This window comes from Seriola lalandi, unplaced genomic scaffold (genome assembly GCF_002814215.2).
Source record: "Seriola lalandi dorsalis isolate HSWRI2012SDOR001 ecotype SW California unplaced genomic scaffold, Sedor1 jcf7180002054301, whole genome shotgun sequence".
Taxonomy (NCBI): domain Eukaryota; kingdom Metazoa; phylum Chordata; class Actinopteri; order Carangiformes; family Carangidae; genus Seriola; species Seriola lalandi.
Window position 1 is genome coordinate 135590 of NW_019524854.1, and position 14251 is coordinate 149840.

Here is a 14251-nt window from a genome sequence, read left to right on the forward strand (position 1 = left end):
TGCTGCTTCCAAGTGGCCAAACAATAGTTTAGTGCATCTTTAAATTCCTCTTTCCAAATTTATAAAGAAGTAGATCAGACAAGTTTGCCACCATGGTATTTGAGAGGTTACATACCAATCCAATTGTCACGACATGGGAATTAGGTTTTAAATGTCTAACAGCATAACACATGAGCTGAATAGCAGTCTGGTAAGGTGATGGTAGAGGTAACCAAACCCCCTCTCTTTAACTCTGATATTTCCATTTAACAGTCTTGCCCAAATGATGTTCACTTTCCTCCATGTACCAGAGTGCTCGTATGGCAAGGTTTCACTACCCCTCAGAGCCCCAGGGTAATTTTACTTCCATTATGAGTGACATTTTAAGGCTTAGATGGAAAAGACAAAATGCCATGGGAACTCTACAGTCACTTGCCCTACAGGGACCTCTTGTAATAAATCTATAAATTCTCAGAAGAAAGGTGTTAGAGAATTCTGTAATTTGAATTTTCAGTCTCTCTCACCCTGGTAAGATATTATGTTAACACAGCTTTGGGCAAGGTAATCAGGAGGGTAATTATGGACTAGGAGACAGATTTTCTTTCCTTTTGGTTTAATTTCATTGAAACTGCTCAAAGAAGTGGCAGTAATATACTGAATATGAGCTTCAGCTGGTATTTTTATTACACTGTTTCCGTTACTGTATTAGAGTGAAATAAATTATCTCTTTCTTTGATATCTCTGATTAATTTCTGAGCTGACTTGAACCCATTGTGAAAGTGTGACTGATAAAGCTTGATGCACAGCTGTTTTCTGTAGATCCTGATAGATAGTTTTTTATATTTCACCCAACTTCCTGGTTATCACAAAGTGGCAGCAGCACACATTTTAATCACCATGGTAGGGATACATTATCTCCCCAGAAATTTCATGTATCTTCAAATTCCAGTAAAATCCCCTCCAGAAGCGCAGGGATTACTGTTAGGTTCCTCTTGCTCTCTTGTGTGTTTACCAAAGATTGCATCACCTCTTTTGGATTCATTTTCAACAGTAGACACACACAGCAGGGACGATAATACCCGATTACAGTCTTTGTTTTCCTAGGGGATTTCACAAACATTGTGCATCCCTTGTCAGCAGCTTGAGCCTTAAACCTTTATTTGTGTTTTAAATTCACTGTGCACAATACCTGCTGCTGGTTTTTTTTTTATTAATAATTATTTATTTAGTTTGATTTGGTCTCTACAGCTGTTTCAAATGAGTGATCTGTCCCAGTGTTGATAAACTGAAGTCAGAGTGGCTTTAATTATGCAGATGATGGGATATTTCTCACATTCAACCTAAAGTTTGATGGTAATCTCTGCTCATAAAACCAAACCAGTAGCAGGACCCAGGGAGAAATTATCCCACCCTTGAAAAATACATTTGTAAATTGCGTTTTACATTATTGATATGTTCCACTAGAAATCCCTGATTGCATTTTGTAAAACACCACAGTTGCTCATTAAATGATTAATGCCGCTGTCCAAACAGCATTCCTTCTTTGAAATGAAATGGCAGGCAAGGCACATATATAACAGCCCTTTAATAACATGCCTCAGCAGCTCCGCACTAATCTACCAACAAAAGCAAATAATTACAATTTCCTTGAGATATTAAGTTCCTAAATAAACAGACATGGCCTGACTATTGAAGCTTTGACATGTGTTTAATGAGAGCAATGAATGTGTGTGTGACGATGGTTAGCTGAGGAGAACTTCAGAGTGCAGGCGCGAGGAGCATGACGACTGACGGAGGATTGTTTGTTTAGTGACTTTGAAATGACTGAGAAAATGACTCAGCGGCTCACAACACAGAAATGAGTTTGTGTGTATGAAATGTGTGTATGTGTGTCTAATGGTGTATGTATAGTGTGAGAGCAGACATGCATCTGTAACTGTGAGTATAGAAAGGTGTTCAGCTCATTAGGGCTCAATCTGCTGTCAGGGTGTAAATGGGAAACCTTAATGTGTCTACTAGGATCTTATTAAGAATAAATTTGCCTCGTCCTTCATTATGTAGCCAGAAATAGCTGATTTTATTATGCAGGAAATGCAAATAGTCTTCACTTTTACAAATGCTGCCGAATGTACAGTAACGCATGTCCGTGCTTCAGCCAGCAGAGACCACATTTTCAACGGCAGATAGAAATCTCATGAAAAGATTAAGTAAGAAACAGGCGATTTCTGATAAGCTGCAATAGTATTCACAAAATCCAGCAGATTTAAAGATTGAATCCACCAAGAACAGCAGAAATCAAAAAAGAAAATCCCCAGTAGTGTTTTGTTTTGTTTTTTTTTTAAAAGGAAGAAGTGTGGACGTGATTGATTGAGTCGATCAGGCACATTGTACAGAAAGCCAGTGACTAACAGCCCCCCAATCTCTTCTCCCACGTACTCGCTCTCTTTAGCATAAGTATGATTAATGTTTAGTTCCTGTGATGTGGTTGCCATAGTAACGCAGGCAATTAATACTTAGGGCAGCAGATTCTTTTAGGACTAGAGAGGCAGATAAAATATTTATCCGCATGCTTTTGTGAGTAGAAATCTTGAGTGAAATGGCAGCACTCCTTCTGCATTACAATGAAGGCCCAGCCAATTAGGCAACGCTGGGTTTAATTGATGCTGCCTGCTTCACCTTTACATGGACCCATGACACTGACTGCAGTCTCACCATCCGTGTTATTCCACTGCAGTGCTGGAATTTAACTGAACGATTGCAGGAGACGGACAGAAACCTTTGTCCATGATGCATTTCCCATTGAAAATAATCTTTTGGTTGCACAGAATGAAAGATTATTCTATTCGTTCATTTAAAATAATGAATTTAATGTGGACATTAAACTAAATTTACTGAATTTCTGACATTATGAATCTTTTAACTAACCCTGACCTAATGTAATTTTCAATTCATGTCTATAAATTTACAAAACAGCTGGTGATATCTAACACAAGTTCAACCAACCAATTACCCAACTGCCCAGAATGCTTATCAGTGTAATTAACATGTTAATATAGCAAAATCCAAAAATATTGTTTTCAATTGTTTTCGAAGCAAATCTGATCATTTATCTTGATTTGGATTTTTTGTCATATCATACAGCTTAAAGGAGCTATTTGTAAGTTTTGCTATTGCCACATAGCTAGCGTTAGCATTTACAGCTCTTTATTTACCAGTCTAGAAGAAACATTGAGAGTTCAGCATCAAAGTTTATTCCTTTACTCACCAGGAGCTGTCTCCAGCAGTGGAAAGCAACACCAATGTTACCTCTGTTAAGCACACTAACTAGCAGGCCACAGCCTGTCTCATCACTTTCTGATAACGACGGACTATAGCCTTGATTGTGCCCTGAAGAGGTAGCACTGCTCAGAGGGCGTATTATAACCTCTTGTCTTGTAAACCGACTAAGGTTCTTGTCAAGCGACAATCATCACCACCTGCTCCCGGTAAGAAATCACATTCAGCGACAGGGACAACTTACAAATAGCCCCTTTAATTCCATACAGTAATAAACAAACAGATATCATTTAGAGGTAATATTGTTGTATTTTATGAAACAGGTTAAATGATGGCATTGTGCCCCATTATTCCTGGCTGTGTGCTGGTCGGCATTTTTACCTACAGTTACAAGTGCAGCATTATGTCACAGTGTCTTAGAAGTCAAAGTGTTTTCTTTCTTAATTTCATGGGGAGGAAAAGTGAGTAAATATTGCTCTTACTGTTCTCATTGACTGACTTTTCATTATACCAACACAGTTGGCAAACCGTGTGTCTTTTTAATCAGATAGTGAGGTGAGCTGCTGGCACTGTTAGGACTCGATAAAAGGTTCAGTTTTCTTGCTGAGGGAGAGAGTTAAGAACAGCAACAGGATATTTCTGAGTTTTGGATCCTCTATTTACTGCACAACCGTGCTGCCCAGAATTTCATAGTGCTGTATTTTCTCCTATCAGGCTGGATACCAGATCACTCAGCAGCGGCGGCCCATTGCAATAGATGGCATACTGACTTACAGCCTCCTTGGAGGAAAAAGGAGTGAAGTGATCAGAAAAACTGTCAACATAAAACAAATTCAGCTGGAGCAGGACAGTGGCAAGAGTCTCCATGATGACGTCCGCAGCCAGACACTCATAGACCTCAACAGAGCAGGTAACTCTTTCTCCTCAGAGAGCTGAGAGTAGAAGCCAATGTGTCCATCCATTTTCTTATTGTCCAAAAACTATTAAAAGCACATAAATGAGCCTCAGCATTGCACTGAATGACATGCTGTTTTATTACTATCAACATGGTCCACTTTGTTCCTTGTTTTTCAATCTGACATATGCCCTCCTGCTGCCAAAAAAGCACCAAATGTGGATTAATCCACTGGTGAAAATAGTGCCCAATAAATGCATTATTTTACTACTGTTTGAGTAAGTTTTCTAAAAATTTAAGTTCCTGACTTAAATTGCTCAACAAAGCAAGAACTGTCGATGTTTGTCACAAAGCTCCATGGTATAGGTATCTTAGAGATGTAAAACACAGCTGCCTTCACATCCATCAGGTGTAGGTCTAATGGAGCTGGTGATGGAGCCAGACATGAGCTGTGGAGAGGAGGCTGCTGCCGCTGTCAGAGAGCTTCAGCTCATCCTGCAAGCCCTGGGCACCTGTCAAGGCAACATGTCTGGTATGGAAGTCACTCTGTCTGTGTCTCTGTGCCTGCCTCTCTCTCTGTTTCTGAGCTGTTCTACATCTAAACTCAAACGTCTTTCCCTCTCGGAGTGCATCTTTTTTACCTCTGTCTCCTCAGAGGGCCAGCTGAGAGTAGATGCCAACGTGTCCATCCACAGACCAGGTGAGCCCCTGGGCATCAGGACTGAGGTGAAGAACATCAACAGCATCCGATTCCTGGCCAGGGCTATAGGTAAATAAAAAAATAAAAAGTTTGGAGGATAGCATGGGAGTGTAAGAGACATTTCCTGAAGTTGCTTGAATGCTGTTCCATTGGAATAGATCTTAACGTGTTACATGCTTGCTCACACACAATCTGAAAACTAAAACCTTTTTTGTGATCTTTCCAAAAATTTACTAAATCTTCCTACCAGCACCCCCAAATCAACATATTTCATCCGTAATAAACCACAGTGTAAAAACAGTTGGTGTTATGACTAGGACCATTAACTTCATGGTGTCTCCCCTGGTTGCTTGGCACATAACCTCCTGCAAAACAGCAAGTTGTTTGAAATTTACTTGAGTAGTTCCCTTTCATGCTACTTCGTACTTCTACTCTTCTACTACAATTCAGAAGGAAATATTGTTCTTTTTTCGCCACTACATTTATTGACAGCTTTGGTTACTGGTTATTTTGCAGATTAAGATACTACATACAAAATGCATGATGAGTTTGATGAGTATGATGCATTATTATAGATTAATCTCCCTAACAGTATGTAAAATACTTAAAATTAGCTTGACCAACTACAACAGTTAATGCTACGTGCACATTATTGCATCAGTAATAATAATTCAGTAATATAATATACTGTACAGGGGGCATATTTCTTCATTATGAGTACTTTTAATACTTAATACTTAAGTAAAGGGTTTAAATCTTTCTTCCAGCACTGGAAATATATACAAAGAAGCCAAAGAGGAACACATGCATATGCACTTGTGTAACTGTCTATCTGTCAGGTGTAACAAAAATTCATATTTTTATCATTTCTATACTGTTGAAATGAAAACAGGATAGCTGGTTTTATGAAGAGAAATGAGGATAGGAAGCATAGTTAATACTGACAGTGACTTGTGAAGCATAAGTTAAGGACTGACAACCATTCACAAGCAATTAGCTGTGTGATAGCAGCATGTGATGGTGAATTGGCTTCTCGCAGCTGTTCACTTAAAAAAGCATAGATTTTGTGTCAACTCTAACTTCACTGACTGTTGATTGAGCTTCAGTTAAAAAGAGCAGCAGCTAGAAAATTTCAGCATTCTGATATGCAGGTATTTAAGCATGGTTTAACATACTGTGGTGCCGTGCTTCAGTTATTTATCAATAAAGTTGAATCACATTTACTCTGCTGCTGAATTGGTATTTAAAAGTCATGGAGAAAAACATCATTTATCACAGTTACAATGTGGCAGCAGTCAGAGACCCGAGGATTTGCCAGTGTATAACAGCAGATGTTTGGCATTTACCAGAAAATTGTGTTTGTGTGTTACACTGTTATTGGATTAAGTTATGTGTTTATGTTGATGTTGTCTCTTATATCACCAGACTTTGAGATTCAGAGACAGATCAGTGTCCTGCAGAGAGGGGGAACGGTGCAAAATGAGACCAGGGCATACGATTCCAAATCAGGGTAAGAGAACGAAAGAAGAGGGCTGCGATGCCAAGCTTGAGCCACTACAACACCCTCTGACTGGGATCTCTGCCTGGTTCATTAGTCTCGATCTTTGCTAAGGAGGAACCATCATTGTAATGATGATAGATAGAGCCATTTGGATGCCACCGCCATCCTGTGTTATCTGTGAGCTATATGCTAGTCACAGGCTTATGAGCTCACAGAATGATCCAGCTCCCACACAGCTGCGGCCTTGATCATCTTCTGGTGCTCTGCCTCCATCCCATGAGGCCTTGCATGTCCGAGGTACATGGTGAAGCGTGTTAAACAGTGTGTGATGGCCTATGATTGGCTCTTTCTTCTTGTTCCTGTGACTGGGCAGACTGATAGGCATCACGGCACACATATGTTCCCGCTCTTGTTTTTATTGTCCTTTTTTTGTAGTTGTTATTGCAATTGTTGTACTACTAAACCATTTTTAAGGGGTGAGCATTTTCATCATTGATTGATGCCGATTGTCGATTCAATTTCCCGTAGCACGACAGTTTTACATTTTTGAAATCTTTCATGTGTGTTTAAATATCAGAATGTTGACAATGTTAATTAATAATGTTTCCACGTTGTCTCCTAGGGAGACTATCCCCATGAGGGACAAAGAGGGTCTTCAGGACTACAGGTGAGTGTGAGTTTGTATCTGCACCTTCATCGTCATTTTTGTCCCCTCCTTGGTGGGGACTGAAAGAGGGACAGATGAGTGGCAGTTAGATGGACAGAAATAAATAGATATCACTCAAGGTCTGGAGGACAGTTGCGTGTGTGTGCATTTAGGAGTGATAGATGGACAGGTGTAAGGCTGATGAAGTCAAATGATTAGGAGTGCAAGTGAAACGTGACAAGTGTGGTGTCAAAAGGACTATTAGAATCTCATCAAAAGCCAACCTTCTCTTCCCTAAGCTTATCTGTACTGCTGATAAGGCATTCTCCCCCTCCCTCCCTCCCTCCCTCCCGCCTTCTACCCTCCCTCCCCTTTCTACCACCCTTCCCTCCCTTAAGGTTCATGCCAGAGCCCAACCTACCCCCTCTGATTGTGTATGAGGATAACACGTCGCTGCCCACCAGCTTTGATGCGTGCCAGGCCGTGGTGGTGCAGAAGATAAGAGAAGGCCTGCCAGAACTACCCAGTGTCAAAAGAGACAGGCTGGTTCAAACATACGGCATCCTGCCCGAGCACAGCTTCACTCTGGTGGTGAGTTCATAAGCGGCTGAAAGCAACCAGTGAGAGAGGAGTTGATTCCCTCACTAAATCTGTTTTCTGCATACTTGTTTTAATTGCCATCTGATCAAGTCAGCATGGATGCAGTTCTGCTTAAATCCAGGAGGCAACTCAACACCGATAGTCTCTGCTGGGCTTATTTGATCCTAATTAGATAACGTGCGTGTGAATGTTGCTGGCGTTTCATTGCAGAACGAGGATGGGCTGGTGGACTACTTTGAGGCGGTGTTGAAAGCTACCAAGAAGGAGCCAAGGAAGGTGATTGGCTGGGTGACAAATGAGCTGTTGGGTCACCTCAAACAGCAAGACATTAGTGTGAGCGAGAGGTAAGACAAATCCCTTCATGTTGCTTTTATAATATTGATATGATGCTTAATGTTTGGTTTGCAGATTTTTTTTTTTTTGCCAATGTAGCTCATGAATGCAATCCCATTCTGCTGCCAATGCAACATCTTAGATGTCAGGGCCTCAGCACATGACCCCTCCTCTCTGAGTTTCTTTTGACTGACTCGCCCACATCGTACTTTCTGCATGCTGTATCTGAAAATGTCGGAGATTTTGAGCTGTGGCAGGAGGAAAAATGGGGCATGAACAAGTAATAGTACACATAGGAAAAGCATTACTGAAGCTGCTTTTGACTTTAGAGTCAGGAGGTCATGAGATATTTTTCTCTGAACTTACTCAAATGTTTTATTTTTTCTTGTGAAATACTTACAATGGTTTTCAGCCTGAAGGCCTCCTCTGATAAGTAAAACAAGGGTTGAGTGTTAAGGGTTCAGACGCTGAGTATGAACTGCAGCGTCGCTGGTTCAGGTCTGGCTTGGGAACCTTTTTGCAGCTCTCTCTCCCTCGCTCCCTGTTATTTCTTCATTGTCTGTAATGAAGGCATGAGAATACTTTTAAAGAAAAAATATTCACTCTCCAGATGCAATCTGTGTTTGTTAGGCCTCTTTTTATTTTAAGGTGTCACAAGCTACTGCTTCAAGGGTTTCACTCAAGTGAAAAACTCTGATTTCATGTCAAAATGATCTGTCACCTAAAAAGTAATTAAGTAGTATCAGCAGTTCAGTTTCATATCCTGTAACTCATGACTAAACTTTATAGGACACTTCAGTGAATGGACTATTTATAGCACATTGTTCTACAGTTCGAGTTGGTGTAAAAAGTTCTGCTCTTGAAGGGAGTTCTCCAAAAATCCAAGCAGCAAGGGTTAAATCAGTAATTACAAAAACTTAGGACATAAGGAGGAGGTTGCGGTGCTGGAGGAAGCTCTGGCATCAAACAGTGTTGGCATGTGTCTATCAGCAGAGGGAAGCTGCAGTCAGACCAAAATGTGCCTGATAAGATTTACTCTCATGATGTGGCCAAAAGCAGTGGGGACAGGAAACAGTGTGGGCATTAGAGTTGTAAACATGAACTACAGGAGCTGAGCTAACAGCAGCAGTCCACAAAATTCTGTCCTTGCACTCATCCTTTCTTCTCTGCTGCTTGTATTATTTTGCTGTGCAGTTATAAAATAAGAGTAGTAGTTATAATGGTCAGGTTGCGCACCCACATGAATATGACTGGACGTAACGAGTCAGCTGATGCCCACACTAATGTGAGTGAGCTGATGATCATAAAGCATGAATGAAGCAGATGATGACAGTCGGTTACTGCGAAAGTGACTCCACCTCATACACTATGCTTCATATCTGGAGATGACTGCACCAGTGAATGAGGTGTGTTTCATGGTGTTAAATATTGTGCACAGCCATCATAGCTGGTATCATATTGAAGCACAAGGACTATCTACTGAACTAAATGAAAGTAAATGTTGCAGGGCAACAAGAATGCTACTGATTCCCACCCTTGACATCAACATTCACAAACCCTCAGGTGTTGAGGGTTTGGAGTAGTAGTAATATGAGTTGCCACTAAAATCTAAGTTACTGAACTGTTTCCTTTCTATTCCCCAAGGGGGCTTGCTTTGGATTAATAAGACATTTAGCCACAAAAAAGATTTTACTTGTTCTGTATGGTGTTCAGAATAATATTTTTATATTCAGGCTACAGGTGCTGGGTTCAAAATGACAGCACATCAACCTCAGTTAGATAAAATAATTCACTCTCTCTTCCATTAACCATTCTACACTACACTCTCATTTGATTGACATCAAGGATTATTAGATTTTTAGTGTTCACAAATACTGATTAGACCGTCACATACCATACAACAGCTACATGTGTGAGCTCATAAATCATCTGATATTCCCTAATTCTTCACGTCTGTCAATGACAAAACACCTGTGACAGTCCTGACAGCCCGTCACAGAAAAGCCTGTGTGGACAAATCCAATTACATTAGTGAAATCATTACTTTTTTTGGAAGATGATGTTTTGATCTCTCCCTGCTGAAGGCCTGGAACACGTTGGATTTTGTAAATGTTCCAAAACACTTTGAATAAAGTCTTTTTGATATTTTGAAGCAAAGAGAAGGCGCCATGGTACCTGTCACGCTCTGTCCTTCAAAAAAAAAACATGAAGATGCCTATCTTGCCACTGGCTATGAAAAGTTGTCTCCTACTGTGACACTAAATATTACACTCAATACTCATTTCAATTCATTTCATCTTAGCAATTTTCTTAAGATGGCAGCTAAATATTGACTGCTGCTAAAAATGTGGATGCATTTTTATTTGTATTTACAGATTGAAGGTCATCACCACTTTAGAAACTCCACATCTGCTTCTGAAGTCCAACTAAGATTAGAAATACAGTTCTATAATAACTTCTTAAAGCAAAAAGCTCTGAGTCATTACACAGCAAATGAAATTGAAACAAGTAATGGGTTGACGTCAGCACAGATGCTGTGAGATTCACTTTATGTACCATTTCCCAGACAGATGCGAAACATTTGTGTGCGAGTGAACCTCAAAGTAGCTGGTGTTTATTTATGCATAAAGTTGCATTTGCTGTAGTTGAAAGGAGAAGAGTTCAAGAAAAAACAAAGAGTGGCCGGCAGGACTGTCAAAAGCTGCAGGCGGGGTGCAAAACATAGAAACTCACTCACATAAGTGCTGAAAGAAACATTTTGAATCACATTGCTCAGACAGCCAGAAAGCTGGAACTCAAGACATGTCATTAAGATTTCGTCTGCGCCTTTCTCCCACCTAAGACTTGTCTCTAGCCTTCCAGGGTTTCCCCCCTTAGACAGGCTGCTGGCGGCTGCCCATGAGGGAAACTCAGTGCATGTCCGGTGGCAGATTTGCTGCAGGATGGTGACAAGATGATGACAGAGTTGAAAAATATGTCATCATGCCTACATTAATGTGAAAGATTTAAAAACACTAATATTAGATAAACTTAAGTATCTTCATCATCCAAATATGCTCTTATGATCAGATTATGAACTGGGTGTTACCGCATTTAATGCTATTTATTATATAAAAGCGGGTATTGTTACAACTGAATAGTCGACGTTCAGGTTGTTTTGGTCAAAATTGTTTTTGTAGAACTAAATGGTAGAAGTACACGAGTGGCAGAAGCTAAACGTTTGAACCATTCATCCATTACTTTTAGCTGTTTTCACTGTTTATTCACTTAGCTAATTATTTCAACTGTTAGTCATTACTTTTAGCCAAGCATTTCAAAACTGTTAGTTTTAGCTTATTATTGAAACGGTTTATTCATTTCTTTTAGCTGACTATTTAAAGTGTGTATTCGTCACTTTCAGCTAACAATTTCAACTTTCAACTTTTCCATTTCATTTGTTTCATTATCAATAGCTAACTATTTTAACTTCTTATCCATTACTTTTTGCTATTTCAACTGTTAATTCATTACCGTTAGCTGGCATTAACCATTTCAACTGTTGGTTAGCATTATATCAACTATTTATTATTTACTTTTAGCCAAATATTTAACAACTGTTGCTTTTAGCTAATTATTTCAAATGTTGATTCATAACTTCGACTAATTATTTTAACCTCATATCCAATATCTTTAACCATTTGAACTGTTATTCATTAGTTTTAGCTAGCATTAACAATTTCAATTGTTTATCCATATTTATCCAGCTAAGTAGCTAGCATGATATCCACTGTTTATCAATTGCAGCTTCAGCTAACTGTTTCAACTATAAATGATCTTTAGCTAGTTCAACTGCTCTTCTAGTCTTCACACTCTCAACTCCAACGTGTGGTGTTAATGTGTCACAACTGGTTGTATGACAGTTTACTGGTTATTATAATTTACTATAGATTAGCATCACACCAATTTGAAACACTGCTGTTTGGCTGTTTATTTTCCTTTTAAGCAATTTTCTTTTCTTTTTTTTTGATGAAATTGCAGTTTCTAGTTAAGTTAATTGAGCTTTCCAACTGCAGAAGTGTCCCCTGAGGTACAAGTACCCCTGATTGGGAATCATTGCTTTATTTTACACATAAACCGTTGTTCATACTGAGTTGTGTTTGTAAAGACGGATACTTTTCATCTATTTTTCCAGTGTCTTTGTCATGTTTGGAGGAGATTTAGCGGAGATGAACTGTCTGGCCTGCAGTACACTGAACGAAACCCTGTCTCCACTTAATATATTATAACAGGCTTTTTGATTCTGTTTGTTTTCTAGCCTGGGGAATAAACAAGCAGACATAGGAAAGACAAACACATTATAGTCAAATCACAAATGTTGATAGACTGTAGCATCTTTTTTCTGACACTCCCACTCTTTCGCTCTCCTTCTCCTCCTCCATTTATATCACTAATTCTTCAGTCCATTAAAATGTAATTAAATTACCCCTTCATTTGATTCCAGCCCAGTTTCTGCTCCTGCACTAGCTGAGCTGCTGGACCTCCAAGAAACAGGACATATCTCCTCTTCGGTTGCCAAGCAGGTCAGTCAGCTGCACAGGCTGTGCCGTTATCCCCTTCTATCTGTCACTCACTACACACAAGTGCAGCTGGTTCTCATTTGTTTTCTGGTTATCACCTGTGTCTTTACTGGTTTCTCCCCACTCACAGGTGTTCCAGGAGATGTGGAGGTCATCAGGCAAGACGGCCCAGCAGATCATCCAGGAGCAGGACTTGGGGCTTGTTAGTGACACTGCACAGCTGCACAGCATCTGCCAGAAGGTGGTGGACTCGCATCCTGATGAGGTGAGGGCTCACATGTGAATTCTCACTAGCAATTATATTGTTTGTTTGTTTTTTGCTTCGTTTGTTTGTTTGTTGGTTGGAGATGTTTTGTGTTTGCTGTGCTTCTCTATAGGTTCACGCCTTCAGAAATGGAAACAAGAAAGTTCTGAACAAACTGATGGGCCTGGTTCAGAGGGAGACCAAAGGTAGAGCTGACCCAGTTCTGGTGAGGACAATTTTACAAGAGAAGACTTTGTGAAGGTTGAACTGCTCTGTGAGACCCAGCCATATCACAGACTGAAAGTCAAGTACCTTTATGAAAAAGAAAAGATATGACAGTGATGATGTAGATCTGTATGAAAATACAGATACGCAGGGCAATCATTTCCACATGGTGGCACATGGTATCTGGTCCTCTATGGGTTAATAAAAGTATTGATGTTCTAGCTGACAATGAAGCTTCCATCCTCAGTTCCTGAGAGGATGACATTATGTAAATACTGTACAATGTTTTCACTGGACAACCCTTCATTATATTTATGTGTCTATAACGTAATAAAGCTTTTCAGATTATCACAATCTGTTACAATGTTATCACCATTTGGTTTATTTTGTCAAAAACAGCATATCTGAATTCCAAGATGTATGTTTTGATATTCTGACCAGGTGATGAGACTTGTATATAGAGTAAAACAGTAAAAAATGATGCAACTTAATTAACAGTAAAGAATCTCATATTAACATAAATTAAATGGTTCTGAAACAAAGAAAAGAAAGGTGAATGTAATTCAATATAACCCTTTCAACACAGGTTTATTTACCATTGGCCACTACAATATTGGTCATTATGGTTATTTTTGACGTGTGAAAATCACTCAGGCACTAGATTAAACTGCTGACGTGTGACATGCTCTCTTATCAAGAGAGGCGGCAGAGACCCTGCCCTTCTCACATATCCAGGCATGGGAGCGTTCAGTGAGCTCCCTCTAGTGGATGAGCCACATGCTATTTGTCCTGTAATACTTTCTCTGCTATGCTGCATTCAGTATGGATTCTCACTGATATTGAGGTGCAGATCCTTTGCACAGTATTAATGCAAATTGTCTCAGTGCCTAAACACCCTTAAATTTATCAACTTCTTATCTGCAATTCTTCTCCTTTGTGATTGGTATATATTTAATGTTAAGAGAAATGAATAACTAATAGTGCTTGTCACCTGGCCTCATCACTTTCATGTTTAATATTTTCATACATTAATTAGAGTTTAGTCAAATATTCTAATTATTATAGGTAGGCTAAGTCTTATTTTGAAACAATGAAATTCCCAATCTATTTTGGCAACTATTCCCCTGCAGAGATCAGAAAATTACATCTTCCACATACGACTAGTTTCCAGCAGGACACACACAGTGCTGTTATGTGGCCAGCTACAACTGTGAGCAGACAGACTGGTGCTACTACACAGCCCCTAAAGCTGTTGGAGCGTTGTCATTTCAAAATAATGACATTTTTTAAACGATT

The 14251-nt window shown here is 39.6% G+C and overlaps 1 protein-coding gene across 1 annotated transcript in view; it reads left to right on the top strand.

The window, feature by feature from the left end:
- Window positions 1-13324, top strand: part of gatb (glutamyl-tRNA(Gln) amidotransferase, subunit B) — an 18093-nt gene extending 4769 nt beyond the window's left edge. Inside the window, exons 4-13 of the mRNA XM_023406309.2 lie at window positions 3970-4165; window positions 4560-4682; window positions 4806-4919; window positions 6276-6360; window positions 6974-7018; window positions 7396-7588; window positions 7808-7941; window positions 12411-12489; window positions 12617-12751; window positions 12864-13324. Of these exons, the coding sequence (XP_023262077.1) occupies window positions 3970-4165; window positions 4560-4682; window positions 4806-4919; window positions 6276-6360; window positions 6974-7018; window positions 7396-7588; window positions 7808-7941; window positions 12411-12489; window positions 12617-12751; window positions 12864-12989 (1230 nt within the window). The 3' untranslated portion in view covers window positions 12990-13324. The remainder of the gene's footprint in view (window positions 1-3969; window positions 4166-4559; window positions 4683-4805; window positions 4920-6275; window positions 6361-6973; window positions 7019-7395; window positions 7589-7807; window positions 7942-12410; window positions 12490-12616; window positions 12752-12863) is intronic.
- The last annotated feature ends 927 nt before the right edge of the window (window positions 13325-14251 follow it).